The sequence below is a fragment of the Colius striatus genome, chromosome 2 (genome assembly GCF_028858725.1).
Source record: "Colius striatus isolate bColStr4 chromosome 2, bColStr4.1.hap1, whole genome shotgun sequence".
Lineage (NCBI taxonomy): Eukaryota > Metazoa > Chordata > Aves > Coliiformes > Coliidae > Colius > Colius striatus.
Window position 1 is genome coordinate 111,021,815 of NC_084760.1, and position 16,283 is coordinate 111,038,097.

At 45.1% G+C, this 16,283-nt stretch overlaps 1 protein-coding gene across 2 annotated transcripts in view; it reads right to left on the reverse strand.

The window, feature by feature from the left end:
- SOS1 (SOS Ras/Rac guanine nucleotide exchange factor 1) overlaps nt 1–14,649 on the reverse strand; it is a 52,641-nt gene extending 37,992 nt beyond the window's left edge. For both annotated transcript variants that reach the window (XM_061989122.1, XM_061989121.1), the window contains exons 1-4: nt 14,350–14,649; nt 4,195–4,320; nt 1,843–1,974; nt 1,194–1,358 (exon numbers count right to left, since the gene is read on the reverse strand). In XM_061989122.1, coding sequence (XP_061845106.1) covers nt 1,194–1,358; nt 1,843–1,974; nt 4,195–4,320; nt 14,350–14,436 — 510 coding nt within the window. In that variant the 5' untranslated portion in view covers nt 14,437–14,649. The remainder of the gene's footprint in view (nt 1–1,193; nt 1,359–1,842; nt 1,975–4,194; nt 4,321–14,349) is intronic.
- Between the last annotated feature and the right edge of the window lie 1,634 nt (nt 14,650–16,283).

The following is a 16,283-nucleotide window of genomic DNA, read 5'->3' on the forward strand; positions in this document are numbered from 1 at the left end:
TGGTTTGTTCTGCTGAGGCGGTACAATAGGCTTGCCTTGTAGCCTTTCAAGAGTTTCTTTTGTGTACATATCAAAGAGTTCCTCCAATGTAACACAAAGGAAGTTCCTAGAGCAACTTCATCATGGCTCTTCTGCTCACCACCTTTCCTAGGATAAAGAGAAGCATGCAGCAACAGCATCCATTCCTGATATTATTCTATGGCAAATATTCAAACATACACCTTCAAATCTTGTCTTAATAGCCTGGGCAGACATGCCCAAAAGCAAGAGTGACCAAGGCTACTGTCCTGACAGAAGTATTTAACTCTTCAAGATCTCACAAGATATCCTAAGAGAGAGTAAAGAAAGAAGGATGAAATAAAAATGCAAACAGGAATAGACAAAAGCATTCATGGAAACCCAGAGACCATCCCAACCAAAGATATTAACACAGACCAAGACAAAACACTGAAAAGAGGCAATAAATCTGTAAATCTCTAGTCTTCAGCAAGATTACAGATTCTTAAACCCCACCCCTTAAAGGATTAACTTAAAGCTTTGTGTTTTAAGTAATGCAAAACTTGAAATGCTAATGAGGTGGCCACAGTGGAGTGCAAAGGGACCTGAAAGACAGGGGATCCTGCTCCATCAGCTGCTGAGAAGAGATTCCTGTCTGAATCTAATGATTCTTCTGAAGCTACAAGAACCACTATCTACAGATAAAAATATGGACCGCTGAGGAGGATTGGGCTGAGATGCTAATGCAGGTGGAGTTTTTGTTTTAAAATGCTGGACCACTGAAACACTGTTTTTCACATGCAGTACAGTCTTATTTATTTTGGGAGAACACCAAAGCTTAATTTCAGCTGCCTTCTCTCAAGCTCTGAAAGAAGTCTCCACTGTCACAGCTTAAGAAGGTTAAGTTTTAAGTTAGTGCTGTTTCACAGTAATTTTTACAGCATTCACACATTGGTGAGGTTAGGTAAGTGCTATCAAAAGGAAGAGAGACTTAACTATTAATAAGCACAAGCAACAGTTCTGTAAGCTCAATTAGCCTTTTGCTAGCTTTGTTCTGTTATTAGCACCATAAAATACAGTTGCAGTTTCTTCTTTCGAAGGTAGAAGACTCCACGTACTCAATAAGGAATAGACACTGTCCCCCCAAAACTTATCTAAAACATCCTGTTAACATGAGAAACAGGAGTCAGGCTTACCTTATCAGCACACATTGCCACTTTAATATCTTGCTTTGTAATCTCATAATGTCTTATATTCCGCACATAATTCCCAACCAATTTTAAGATGTCTGCAGAAATGTATTCTAATACTGCCACTATGTAAACAGACACTTGGTGGTCAATTTTGTAGCCTAGAACTTCCTGAAAGAAGGAAAAAAAAAAGTGTTTCACCGTTACTCAGTTGATGAAATGCACACCATAGCCTTAGTCTATTTTAGTAATAGAAACAGAGTAGCCTGTAGGATACAGAGAAACAAGTGACATTGTAGATGCTGCTCAGTTAACTGTGGAAGTGATAATAGTCAACCAGTGTCCCAAAAACCTCACTGAAACATTTAGGGCTGTTTTCCAGAAGTTTCTTGAGCATTTTCTTAGTCATACAAAATGAAAGAAAAGCAGTCAAATTCATAGCAAATGAGTTCCTGGCTTTGTTTGTCCAAAGGAGACTAATTTTTAAGTGAAAAAGACATATATGTAGTTAACTGAACTGGAACACTTAAAGCTGCAACACCAGAGATATTCTTAACTCTTTTTGTTTACATCTCAGGCAGTGTACAGACACCACATGAAACAAAAGTGTCAATATCTAACAGCATTGTGAAACCATGATGACATCACTGCTTACCTTTAATAAGGGATGGATTTTTTCTACTGGAAGAGACAAAGGATTCCTTCGTTTCCTCTTCTCAATAGCAGACTGGGCATCAGCTATTGCCCATTTATCAATGGGATGGGGGAAACTCTTCTGAACACGATCCTTAAAAAAACACAAACAAGGTAAATGCACAATCTGAACGAGCTACATTAGCAAATTGCTTTCCATTACTTAACAAAGGAATGTTTGCTAATGTTAGTATTTCAACTGTAAAAGCTTGTGTAACACATGTAAATGTCATCATTTTGGCACCTGCTGCTCACCACATTTGTAAGGCTGTATCATAGTATCATTATCACAGAACGATCTAGCGCTCACAGTCTGAGAAGTGACAGAATTCAGTTGTCATTGCAGGCACAATTTGTTCCCCTTGTGCACATGCCTGGTAATTCAGCATTTAAATACATGACTGTATTTTAACCTAACACTTTATTCTCTGTATGGACTGGTACACTGAATGAGGAGATGTGAGTTTTCTGTTTCACCTTACTGCTCAGCACACGATCCAGTATGTGTACACACACACACTCTTCTAATGATGGCAACAGATGTAACAGGAAAAGATAATGTCCAACAGCATCCAGTAATTTCAAAAGAGCTTCATAGTCTACAGTTGGACTATTTATGCCTGAGTCTATTTACTTTTTCCAGTAGTCAGGGGGACTGAGGACACCTACACTTTCCCATGCACTGAACAACTGCTGGAACTCACACCCAAGTCTCTGGAGGTTCAAAAGCTTCACTGTTTTTGGTAGGGCAGGTATTCAGAGATGTCAGAAATCTAATTTCTCAGATAACTTCACACTTCAGTTTTTCAGCCCACAGTTCCCACTGACTGTTTCAGTTGCAAGTGCTCACTTATGTAAATATGACCCCTGTTTGAGCAACCACAAAATGAGGAAGATGAAGTTAATGACCACTTACAAAGAGCTTGTACAGGGCAAAGTACCCAAAACCCCACCATCTTTCTGACCAAAAATTGGGACAGAATACAATTCTATAAATGTGGCACCTAGGTTTCCAAAGTGTAGTTTTCTTTTTCTCCCCTCGTCATGACATTTCTGCAAAAATAAAGCAGAGGTCCTACCAAAAGAAAAAGAATCACCTTCACTAACATCAATTCACTCCCCAGACTGCTGACTGAACAATGAAAGTGTCCTGGGGGAAAAACAAATGGGTACGACCATAAAATTAAAGACAATATCATTATGTATCAATGCAAAGGAGGCAAATTGAGGTTGCCTGATCATCTCTAATTCCTGCATTTCTCATCCTTATTTCAGAGCCATAAGACTGTCCTAATGCAACACTGCATGTTGAGTTTCCTGTTAGCATTGTTTAAAACACAGCATCAAACAATCTTCCACAAACCTCTTCTCTAGAGCTGCCACACCAGAGTGATGTTGCAAAACAGGCCAGCCGTTAAAGGAGACACTGGAACACCATTAGAGATGTTGGTGTTCAAAAGAGAAGAGGAAGAATGAAATTCATGAACCTTGAGCTGAGAGACAGATATCTTTTTTTTTAAGATGTGTTTGGGTTTTTTTTGCCATCAGTCCACTTTTTCAGAATGTGAGGAAGTTGCAGCTTGGTTTGTTACCTAACCCAGCACAAGCACAGCCTCCAAGTACTGGAAACCAACAGGCACACTGTACGTGGAGCCTGTAGCTCAGCACCAAGATCTTAATCATGGTTCAGCACAAAGTCCTACCAAGACATTCATGGCCTTAGAATCATAGAACCTTTGAAGCTTAACTAATCTGTTTCTTAGGAGAAACTCTTCTCAGATCAAACCCCCCTCTCAAACATCAGGCTGCTTTTCTGAGCAACAAAGGTTGTAGATCTTTGAAAAGGCAATTGTAAGAGAAGTTTCTACACAGCAGAAAGAAGTGTTCCTCAACTTGTTCTGAGAAAGTGGATGAACTATTTTTGTTCCCATTTCCAGGACAGTGGGGGCTGTATCAGTGTAAATCACCATGCTGAGGAAGCAGCCCACAGAGCCTCTAAGCAGCTACAGTTTGCTTACAGTATCAGTGGGGAAAAAAAGGCCTTTTGAAAGGAACCAATCAGCTTTATGTACACAAGTCACACTTCCCAGCTGTTAGACAGTAAAACAGTTCAGAGATAGTTTTACTGTGCATTGAGTAACAAACTCAACTGATAGGAAAATCAGCCATTAGGTAACCCAGTAGGCTTTATGCAGAAGGTTCTGCTACATAAGGAGACATAACTACTGCTTTCCTTTTTACACTGTGAAATTATTAATACATTTTCATGTAACAGTTCAAGTGATTACAGATTTGTAATAATTATTCTCTATACCTCTACATCCAGAAAACTTCTTGGTTGGGCTTGACACAACATATTTAACAACTGGAGAATTAACTCCTCCACATACTGTAATGCATCTTCAGTAGAGGAAAGTTTGGGATGGACTTGCACCTGAACCTAAAGGAAAAAGAAACATTCAAGCTGTCAGTTTTACTCTTTTTTTCCTCAAATCACATGCTTTACCTGCAAAAAAAAAAAAGGTGACAGAAGAATGAGCCAAACAGCTCAGGAAAACCCAACCCAAAGCATTGCCACTTTAAGGAACACCACACAAACATGAGTGAAACACTCATGTACACCTGCTAAAAATACAAATCTCAAATGGAAAATGCACTCAGATTGCTGCAAGTGACATTTAAAGTCAAGAAAGCAAATAATGCTGCTTAGCAGTGAAATTAGGAAACCTGTTTAAAAACCCTGCACACATCTATCTTCCTCCCCCAACTCTTAAATCACTGTTTGCACAGTGGTTTTTGACATTTAGACACAGACATTTTAGGCATGGGGTTTTCTCCCTTTTGCCATTCATTGTCCATCACTCAATCTATAATAACAAAATACAGGACATTTTTCATAGAGAGAGCACTACAAACCCAGCAATTATTTCAGCAGTATTTACTCTTGAAATTATTTAATATATTCTCAATTAGCTCTCATTAAAATACAACCAGTTCAGAACTTTGTTTCCATATCCATTTTTTTAAAAAGATGTCAGCCTCTAGAGTAAAAATCTCTTCAAAAATGACCAAGTGTTGTCCTGGAATTAAATGGTCATTCAGATGTTTTGAATGTTTGGTCTCTATACATCTACTTTATGTCCTAAGTGTCTGGTCCTGTAGATTCTCACTGGTGTAAATCCAGTGGGGCATGATCCTCTTTGCTCATCCCATTAATTTTCCAGTCAGTCACTTAACTTCTGAAACAAGCCTCCAGTACAGCTTTCCTTGGCATTTGTGCTGTTCACAAAACAGCAGAGTCTTAACCAGTTTAAATTTCAGGCACACAAGGCTCAGTGCTTCAGAGTTTAATCAGACAGGCAGTTTAATGTCAATCCTACGCTGGTGGCAAACATTATGCCAGAGCAAGCTGGCTGCCAACTTTTGCAACACATCTTTCAGGCCCCAATTTCATCATTTCACCCTTCCATTGCACACAACCCAAAATGCCTCCAGTTCTCTCAATCACTAACACAAAAGCTTAATCACTGTCAATCAAAGCCCAACAGTCTGTCTCATCCAAATATCAAACCCATGTCTATATTCAAATAATGCTGCCACAATTACTTCACTTCACACCTGACTTTTCGTTCCTGTTTGCAGTTATACCAAGAATTAAGTGTTATGAAGTTCAAACACACAACAGCCTCAAATAGAAATCCACTTGTCTGCACACATTCATTTTGGAAACTTCATGTCTGGGCATAGTCCTGGTGCTCATTTAACTTCTGCTGAGACTTAAATATGCTAGATCATGCATTTAGTTTCTTGCAGATTGCATACCCTTACGCAGCAGGTCTTAAAAGTCTATCTCCAGAAGTTACTGTTCTTTTAACTTAGAGCACTCTGGCAAAAACAGAACAGGAGAACTTCTCTCCATTTGACTAGCTAATGCAACTATTTTGATTATGCCATCAGTTTCACTTTTCCTAAGAACTTCACCACGAACAGCTACAGAGCTTGTTTGTGAAGGTATCTGAGTAACAGCATGGCCACTAGTCCCATACATCATTTACAATTCAAACACATCTGAAATGCTGTGCCAGCTTGGAACATCTTAACACCAGAAACTGAAGACTTGCAGAAGTATTCTCTTAAAGATCAGAGCTGATCTCAGCTGCCTGGAAGATGTTGTCTTTAACTTTTATTACCTTTCGCCTATAGTATACTCTAGCACTTGATTATCTAACACTTCTTGAAATACAAAGTCAATCCAACAGTAAAAATACAGAGTACGATAAATCAGAGTGATAAAGAGCAGCTCTATTTTCTCCTTGACCAAGAAAACAAACTGTAGACTTAGGTAGCCTCAACATAACTCTTTAGGTGTGTAACACAGAGTCTACAGGACTAAGAATAAACAAACAAACAGAAATACCACATCAGGCTGTCCCCTGAAGGAAGGACCCATAGTCAGCCAAAACAGAGTCAACAACAATAACCTACTCCTAGTTCAGGAGATAAAATTCCAAGCATTGTTCCTAAGCATTTATGTTTGGAGGGCAATTACATCATTCTTCTCAAAGGCCATTGTCTTTTGGCACTATCAAGCTCTGCTTTAGTAGTATATCCACCTTGGCAGAGGAAAACATCATGAGGTGCCATGGACTTGCCAGAGTCATTTATCTATATTAGGTAGGTAGTAAATAAGTTTCATTGCTTCTCAAGATTTAGTATCATTTAGGGTTCAAAGTCATATGAGCAAAAGCAAGAAAACAACTGGACTAACAAGGAAAATTATAGGATAGCTTGGTGTACAACTATCACAAAAACATGTAATTTTAGTATCTGCACTACTGCAGTATCTAAAGGCTCTGACTGAGAATGAAAGTGTTATTTGAGGGGACTCAAAGCAAGGCCCAAGATGACCATTTCCCAAGACTGGGTAAGATGCAAGATCTAGTAAGAGAAGAAACAGAATCATAGAATCATTTCAGCTGGAAGAGACCTTTAAGATCATCGAGTCTGGCCTTTGTCCCAGTCCTGTCAACCACTAGACCATTTCCCTGAGTGCAACATCCACCCGTCTCTTAAACACCTCCAGGGACGGTGACTCCAGCACCTCCCTGGGCAGCCCCAGAGCCTGACAGCCCTTTCAGTAAAAAAATTCCTCCTCATATCCAGCCTGAACCTCCCCTGGTGCAACTTGAGGCAGTTTCCTCTTGTTCTATTGCTTGTCACTAGGGAGAACAGACCGACCCACACCTCGGTATAACTTCCTTTCAGGTACTTGTAGACCATGATAAGGTTGCCTCTGAGCCTTCTCCAGGCTAAACAGCCCCACATCCCTCAGCTTTTCCTCATATGAGATGTGCTCCAAATCCTTTACCAGCTTGGTAGGCCACCTCTGGACCCTCTCCAACACTTCCATGTCCTTCTTGTAGAGAGGAACCCAAAACTGGACACAGGATTCGAGGTGCAGCCTCACCAAAGCTGAGTACAGGGGAATGATCACCTGCCTCCTCCTGCTGACAATGCTGTTCCTGACACAGGCCAGGATGCCATTGGCCTTCTTGGCCCCCTGGGCACACTGCTGGCTCATGTTCAGCTGCTGTCAACCAACACTCCCAGGTCCCTCTCTGCCTGGCAGCTTCCCAGCCACTGCTCCCCAGGCCTGTAGCGCTGCTGGGGGTTGTTGTTGTGACCCAAGTGCAGGACCCAGCACTTGGCCTTAAGAAAACTCATGGCATTGGCCTTGGCCCAGCCATCCAGCCTGTCTAGATCTCTCTGGAGAGCTTCCCTACCCTCAAGCAGATCGACACTCTCACGCAGCTTGGTGTCATCTGCGAACTTACTAAGTGTGCACTCTATCCCCTCATCCAGCATACACCATCACGTGGCCAGCTTCAAAGATCAAGTTACAAGGGTTTTTCCATCTTTCCCATAAAGTCAGCCCAGATTTTAAACAAAACCCCAAACTGGGCCACCCTGCCTTATCACCCCTGAAAAGCAGGAGTATGGTTTCAGTCCTGCCAGATCCTTCACAGCCCTATGTTAGGAATACACATGATAAAAACAGACAGTGATGCTTAGGTAAGATTCTTATCTAAACATTTACCCTCTCCCTTAAATAATGACAGAAGCCACCCCTTCCCTCCTACACACACATGAAAATGTCTACCTTATGATAGGGGAAATTACTAAAAGAGCAGCTTAAGAACTTGTCACAAAAGCTTCAGTTCTTTGAAATACCCCATCAAATTCTAATGGGCAAATACGACCAACATCAGCTACAAACGCCTGCCTCCATGCCTCTGTTTTCACTCATCACTGTTTTTCAATGCTCAATCTTCTCAATCTTTTTTAATTCTCAAAAGGGAAACAACCAGAATTCTTTTTGAGGATAAGCAGAGACAGCATTTGTTGAACAGTTTCTCATGCTCTGTTTAGGAACACGAGCAGAGACAAGCAGTGGCTGCTTCAGAAAAGTTGTAGCACTTCAGGAAAATCCTATGATACGACCTTGATGATTATTTTGGCCTTTTTTTTTTTCCTTCTCTTAAAATTAACAAAAGCAAGGAATTCCCATCAGGAATGACAACAACTTAAAAATTAGGCAACTATAAATCTAGACAGTCTAAATAAACAAAATAAAAACATGCTTAATGAGTAATATGGAGATATATTTATCTGATCTTACTTAATAATCCTTAGCAACTTATTTAAAGCTTTCTCAAACCATTCCCTTCCAACTCTGCATAATAAATTCTAATACAAACACCATCACAAGCCTCATGGGAAGCAATGGGGACCTAGACCAAACCCAGAAAAAAGTTTCAGTTGAAGAACTGTGGATGAGACAGTTTCAGCCTCCACAGAGTCTTGGACCAGTTGGAGACCAACATAACTCCTAGGCTGGTCACTTAGGCCCAAACTGAGTCCAGACTGACACTCAGCAGTTCATTCTGCAGTAGGAAAAGGTGTTTGATTACAGATAAGAAAGGTGAATTTAACTATCTGTTTGATACTAAATCACACCTCCTCAGTAGCAGTTTTCTGTTACCTCTTCCTCACACGGCCATGAGGAAAAACCTAATTTATGTCGATTGTGAAGTTGAAAAAAATTCAATTTAACAACAAAAAGTTACACAAAAACACCAGAGTAATGCTCCCAAATCATCACCAACAATCAACACAATCAGGCTGACAGTTCTCAGTGCTATATGCCAGAAAAATTCTCCTCAAGGTGTCCAAAGGAAAGGAATCATCATGTTCACCGCAGCATTTTGGTAATAAAATGGAAGAAGCTGTAAGAAGACAACAGATCAACAACAAGCTGTTTCTAAAGCACTGTCAGAGACTGTGAAACTTTACTGATCATAAGTATTTTTCTAAACCTTTTCTAAACATTTTTTAAACCTTCACAGGCAGTTTAAACAGATTATTAGAAGAAATTACTTGGCCACAGACTTTTCTGGGGCAGAGAAGACTTCCTTCAACTGGGTAACTCTGCAAGTCTTCACTAACAACTTCATCTTTTTTACTCTAACATTCCTTGTGGGCAGCAGGATGAGCATGAGCCAGCAATGTGCCCTCATGGCCAAGAAGGCCAATGGCATCCTGGGGTGTATTAGAAGGGCTGTGGGAAGCAGGTCCAGAGAGGTTCTCCTCCCCCTCTACTCTGCCCTTGGGAGATCACATCTGGAATATTGTGTCCAGTCCTGGGTCCCTCAGTTCAAGAGGACAGGGAGCTGCTGGAGAGAGTTCAGCACAGGGCCCCAAAGATGGAGTGGAGCATCTCCCTTCTGATGAAAGGCTGAGGGAGCTGGGACTCTTCAGCTTGGAGGAGACTGAGGGGTGACCTCATTGATGTTTACAAATAAGTAAAGGGCAGGTGTCAGGAGGATGGAGTCAGGCTGTTCTTAGTGATGGCCAATGACAGGACGAGGTGCAATGGGTACAAGCTGGAACATAGGAGGTCCCAAAGAAACACAAGGAAAAACTTCTTCCCTGTGAGGGTGAGGGAGCACTGGCACAGGCTGCCCAGATGGGTTGTGGAGTCTCCTTCTCTGAGGACATTCCAAACCCACCTGGATAAGTTCCTGTGTGGCCTACTCTAGGTGTTCCTGCTCTGGCAGGGGGGTTGGACTGGATGATCTTTTGAGGTCTCTTCCAGCCCTTAAGATTCTGTCATTCAGTAACATTCCCTCAAGGTCTACAAAACTACTGACACGCAACTAAAACACTTTGGGATTAAATGTTTTATGTACAGCTGGCAAAGATGAGTGTTCTCACAGCACACTCACTCCAGAATAAGTTTTTTCCTTCTATTCTTGTACATCTCCACTGGTATTTGACAACCTTGCCCATGTTTTGTTTTCTTGATCAACTAAAAATCCAGTAAATGAACCCAAACACAAATGTCTTGGATCCACGTTTCAACAAATCACTAATGCCACGAGACTCATTTTTGCCAACATTTCTCCTGAGGTATCAAGGCAGAGGTACTACACTCCACCAGTGAGCACATGAAATAACTTAAAAGACTTGAATTGTAGGAGGATCTTCATGTTATCCTCTATAGCCATCAGAAGGGCAGAGAACTCAAAAGGATCAGAAATTAAGGATGTTCCACATCTGCAGTGAAGCAGTGCCATGAGTAAGAAGCGCCACTCTGAGCAGCAAGTGGCAACCAGATTGTCATTAACTTGAGGAATTAAAAGTCAGGTTGAAATCTCTCTGCCAGCCACAGCTTCCCGAGCACTCTGCAGTCATTGAAGCACGTTTTCTAGTCTCTTTTGCTCAATGAGATGCACAGGAGACTGAGCAGCAGATACATGGAGTACCTGGAAGCACATCGCCTGGAATGGTTTCTTTAACCAAGGACGCAAATCCCATTCAGCTGTCAAGCCATATTAGTCCAGTCATTCTGACCACAACAAATTCCCCCCTTGTTAATTGCTCATCTGATTCAAAACAACTTGAGGTACACAAACACTGGAGTGTCTGTAAGGTAAGAAAGTTCTTTTGTCGTTCTCAATCACTGACTTGGTTAAGGTATCAGTAAGGGTGACACACTTTCTACTGGAAAAAGCAACACACCAGGGAAGAAGCAGGTCACTGTAGACAAGAGTTATATGTAAGCAAGATGAAGCCACAAAGAAAGATGTTCAGGAAAAACCACCCAAAAGGTTAGGATCGGAATACAATGTACAACTTCACTAGCAAAGGAACGTCGGTGTTGGAAGAGGCATCACTTCCCACATGTCCCTTCTGAGTCCAGTTTCCAAGGTGTATGAAAAGCCACGGATCTCCATCTGCAGCCAGTCAACAGCTCTGGTGTTTCACGTGTCTTGAATTCTGTATCTTCAGTCCCGGCCTCTCACCTTCTGTCCATCTCTGCAACTACTATTCCAGACAGCAGCTGCTACTCTTACTTCCTTTTCTTGCACCTCATCATCACATTTCGTCAGCAGCCAAGGATCTCTGCAACACTCCTCTTTTGCTGCTTCAAAATAACAGTGACCAGGCAGAGAAGCATCTTGGTACACATCATCTTCTTCCTAACTGAGTGCACTGGAGTCTATCTTGACAGCATCTGAAGGAGAATCAGAAGAAAAGGGGATTACATGATGATCTGAATGATAAAAGAGCTGCTTTTTACAGATGCAGCTGTTCAATGCAAATACAGTTCTATTGTTAAGGTTTATGTCTAATGAAATACAAGGCATGCTCTCCTCAGAATCTGCCGATGTAGGAAGAGATTTATTCTTACTATGTATTCTTGGTTCATGCTTAAAAAAAGGTACAATCAAAAAAACTTGTTGGGGAAGAAGAAAGCTATTTGCAATGAATCAACAACATCTAACTTTTAAGAAAGTGATTGCAAGGCCCTAGTTTGAATTTGACATTACAAGCCAACTCACAGTTACAAAAAGGCCATGGCATTTTAATAATTCAGTCCACGTAGGGCAGCTTTCCCCAATAGCTGCAAACACTCCATCCTGGTATTTATACACTTCAACAATGTTAAATTAAATGCCACTCTCCTCATTGGAGATATTAAATACAACATAGGTCTTCCCAAACTATTAAATCTCATTGCCAGCTATGTAAGAATCATCATAATTCTATTTGTGCATCTGCCTAGTTTCGAGGTGGAGTTCAGAAAGCAGTTGCTGTCACTCTCACTACCTGAGGATGACTTTCAGTACCTGGTCAGCTAATAGGGGAAACGGGGAAGATGTAACAATAAGGTGTACAGGAGCTTCAGATCATCTGACTCCTCCTGAGATAGCATGCTCTGGCAATTCAGCACACAAAGCACTAGTTTTCCTCCAGGACAGTTCTGCCCTTCGACCTCATTGGCATATGCTGCCACTTGACCTTACTAGTCCCACAGGCTGGCCTCTGGGTACAGCACAGGCCTTTACTAGCGATACAAGGGGTCAGTGTCTCAAACACATCAGCTGCAAAGCTGCAGTATCACACCTGCCTCATGAACAACAGCAGATGATTGCCAAGGCAAGATGCTGCGGTGTTCACGGTTCTACCTGCCACCTATGAGAGGTTCATTTCTTCAGGAGGCAACACTCTAGCCAACATAATAAAATATTCAGTTTGGTTTCTCCGTTAATGAAGAAGCCATTAAGATAATATTTTCATCTGCCCCTGTAACTCAAGTATTCAGCTGTTCAGTTAAGCAGGTGACAACGGAGACAGATTCTTCGCTTCTCCCTTTTTAGAGGGACAGCAATAGTAAGTAGCAGAAGACAGGAGAAAAGACAAGAAGCAGGTGGCGATCTCATGAAGAACTGAGGTTAAGAGTTAACACCTGCCAGACACTTGCAAGTTTGAGTGTGAAGCTTTCAGAACTAACTCCGCCTCACTCCTGCCACCCCTCTACCCACAGTTAAGAAACAGAGTACAGCACAGCAAAACCAAGACAACCATACCTTGCAAGGCCCAGACTGTCATCCTTGGTAGCTTGTCATCGTTGGCTTTCTCTGTTGACTTCAGACTCCACAAGTCCTTTTCCCTCCAAGGACTTTATCCAACTCCTTCAGCATACATCTTTAATGCAGGGTGACTCCACAACCGGCTTTGTCCACCGGGAAGAAATCTTGCGCTTCAGATGTAGCGAGTAATTCCCAAGTCTTAGCTCCCACTTGCCTCAAATCCTTACTCAACATCCTCCAGTAGTTAGCGCTGAGCCTCATTCCAAATGTGGCAAACCTCTGCTAAACCATGGAATAAACCATCCTCCAAAGGAATAGGCTCTCGCTGGTAAAGACCTTGTGTAGCTCCGGTTTGCAAGCAGGTTTCAGTCAGGTGTTTGTCCGAGTGCTCACAAGGACCACAAGTAGCAATGAGTTGTACAGATAGTGTAGAAGTATTGTTTCAAAGAAGGGACTCCCCATCAGCAATAAGACATTGACAGTACGTGTTATGGATGAGAAAAGCAAACAGACTTCCAAGAACTGGATGACACCAGTGTTGCAGACCTCACAGAGCACACCCAGAAAAGCAAGGCAATACATTATGAGAAGAGATTAAGAAGAAATATTAACCAGTACAACTGCAACACTCAAGACTTCCGATCCATACTGGACGGAGGATGCAACAGTTCAACTAGCCCTAGGAGCAAGTCTTTTCCACAAAAGCTGCAGTTAATCACTGTAACCAGACAGATTCATAACACGGTGCTTTTGTTTAGCGATGCTAAAATGCATCAAGTTCTGCAACCTGAAGCCAGTTCAAGCAACGGTGTCAGAAACCTCTTGTTTCTTAAACTTTCTACTTTCTGGGCTCTGGTTGCAGAAGTGGAAGAGAAGCTCTCACTATTTTTGCCTCCTCTTTTCCAAACAAATTCTTTCCACACCATAAGCGCAAGCTTCACCATCCCGAGGAAGCAAGACTTGCCAGTTTGTCCTACTGAAGCGTTCTCAGCAAAAAAGTATTTAAAGAGAAGCTTAACTAAAAGCCATTAAGCCCGAACGCTAATTAACCAACATTCTCTCAGCAGTTCCTCATCACGATCCACCAGCACCATCCCCCCCGAGCCGTGTCACTTATGTGCACTAAGGGACCCTAGCAGAAACCCACAGCAGCACTACTTGTTTCCTTCTCTATGAAGGGGGGCAAGGACCCGCCTCGTCCTTTAACCATTTTTTATCGACATGGCTACGTCTGTCACAGCATCGCTCCGGCGCGGCTCCCGCGGCCGCCGGGCCCTGCGCAGGGGCGCCGGGGCAGCCCCCCTCCTCGGCACCCGCCGCGCAGACACCCGCTCGGCACGGTGGCAACGACCGACGGCCGCCGAGCCCTGAAGCCGCTTCCGGAGCTCGGAGAGCGCCGGCCGGCCCCGCTGCCCCGGCTCGGCCGCCGCCTCGCACCGGCCGCGGCCCACCCCGCGCCGAGGCCGGGCCGCCGCGAAGGGCCGCAGAGCGAGGCCCTGCCGGCCGCAGCGGGGGACCCCGCTCCCCCTCACCTTCTTGAGGGCGGGCACCAGCAGCCCCCGCCACTTGGGCGCGTTCTCCTCGCTGAAGAACTCGTAGAGCAGCGGCTGGGCCTGCATGGTGCCGCCGGGCCCAGCCCGCTCGGGGAGAGGCGGGCGGGGCGGGCCGGGCCGGGCGCCGCGAGGAGGCCCCGGCGGGAGGGCTCGGTGCCCTTCAGCAGGAGGCCTGACGGCCCCCCGCCGCCGCCGCCGCCGGCGGCAGGCCCGCAGCAGCGGCGGGGGGAGGAGGCGGCGGCGGCTGCCGCATTCCCCGCCCCCGGCTCTCGGTGGTCGCCCCGGCTGGGGGATGGGGGGGGGGATGGTGGTGTTGGCGGGGGGCGGCGGGAGCGGGGTCACGCGGCGCGCAGGCCGCGAGGGGCGGGGTCGGGCGCCCGGAGCGCGAGCGCCGCCGCCGCCGCCGCCTCCCCGCGCGCTCTCCAGGCGCCTGCCCTCGCCCGCACCGTGCGCGGCCCCGGCGCATGCGCGCTCCGGCGGCGCCTCGCGGCGGCGGCGCGTGCGCGGTCGGGCGGCGCGTGCGCCCCGCCGACGCGTGACCGCCGCCTTCCCGCGGCCGGCGCCCGCCCCGTCCCGCTCCGCGCCGTGCGCCCCCTGCCGGCGGGAGGCGCCGGGGGCCGCGGGCGCTGCCCCGCGCACACCGCGCTGCTGTGGCGGCGGTATATACACAAAAGTTACCGAATTCACAACCCCTCATTGCAGTGATTGGTTGGTGATTAGCATACGACTATAACACGGCTCACATAAGCATTGTACACCTACGCGTGCCCAGGGGAAGGGGCTTTTTGACCTGTGGGCGTGCTCTTTAGCAGCACAAGGAAGGTAGCTCAGTTAGGGATACTGAACTTGCCCTGGCTCCTCTGCCCACTTGGCCTACTCTTCACAAACCTAATGAGCGCGTCCATTCTGACTCCATAGGTTCCAGGATGTTCTTTGCAAAGGAGATTATCTTGATCAGTACAACTTAACTAACCAGCAAGGGCTACTTTGATCTGTCTAGCACTGATTCTCTTTCATCTGGCAAGAGGAAAGGCTGCACCCCGCCAGGCCCACCACACAGCCCCAGCCCTGCCGCCACCAAGACTCAGCCAGGGCCTGTGGTCAGGACCCAGGAGGGGAAATGGTGCCAGGGAGCTCCCTGCCAGCTCCTCACCAGCCTCTCTTGCCAGGGTGACCAGGCATCTACCTGTGACAGGCACCTGCTCCGAGCTGGAGGCAAGGGGGTGGTGTTATTCTTCCCTGGAGAGCTCTGTCCCTCCCTGTTTGAGAGAATGACACCTATCACCTCACAGGGGCACTAAGGTCAGATTGATAAACACCACATTCAGGAACCATAAGAACAGCCTCACGGGTGAAACGTAGGCTTGGTTGTTGGAAAAGTTCAGAAAAGGCAAAGCTGGAATGCAAATAAAGGCCAGTGGTTTGAACAGGACAAAGTCTATAGTGGTCTGCGGGGCCTGGCAGGGCTGCAGGAAGAGGGCAATGCTGAAGATTAAAGCAAATCATTGTGCTCTGCTTTGTGATGAGCAGAAGAGTAAACAAGAGAGCTGCTGCTGGAGACCACAAGGAGGGAGAGAGAAGTATGAAAACCTTCACCGGGTCACTGGAAGGAAGGTTTAGGACCAGCTGCCCAGTGGGGTAAAGCACCCACACAGATTGCCTGGACTGACACTGATGAGCTTGCCTTTGTCTTAATGACTGGTCACACAGGCACTTGGCAGGAATGGTATGCATGATTGGGGAGGCTCATTTAATTAGTGGTTGTGAAGTGCTCTGAGGACAGAAGATGTTCTTGGACATGCTGAGCTGTACTTAAGCAGGTAATAGATGGAGCTTCTAAGAAAGAGCTGCCTTTAGCCTGTAGCTCTGCCTCAGGCATTTTTCCTCCAGATACTGCTGTCTGAAGGAGCTGA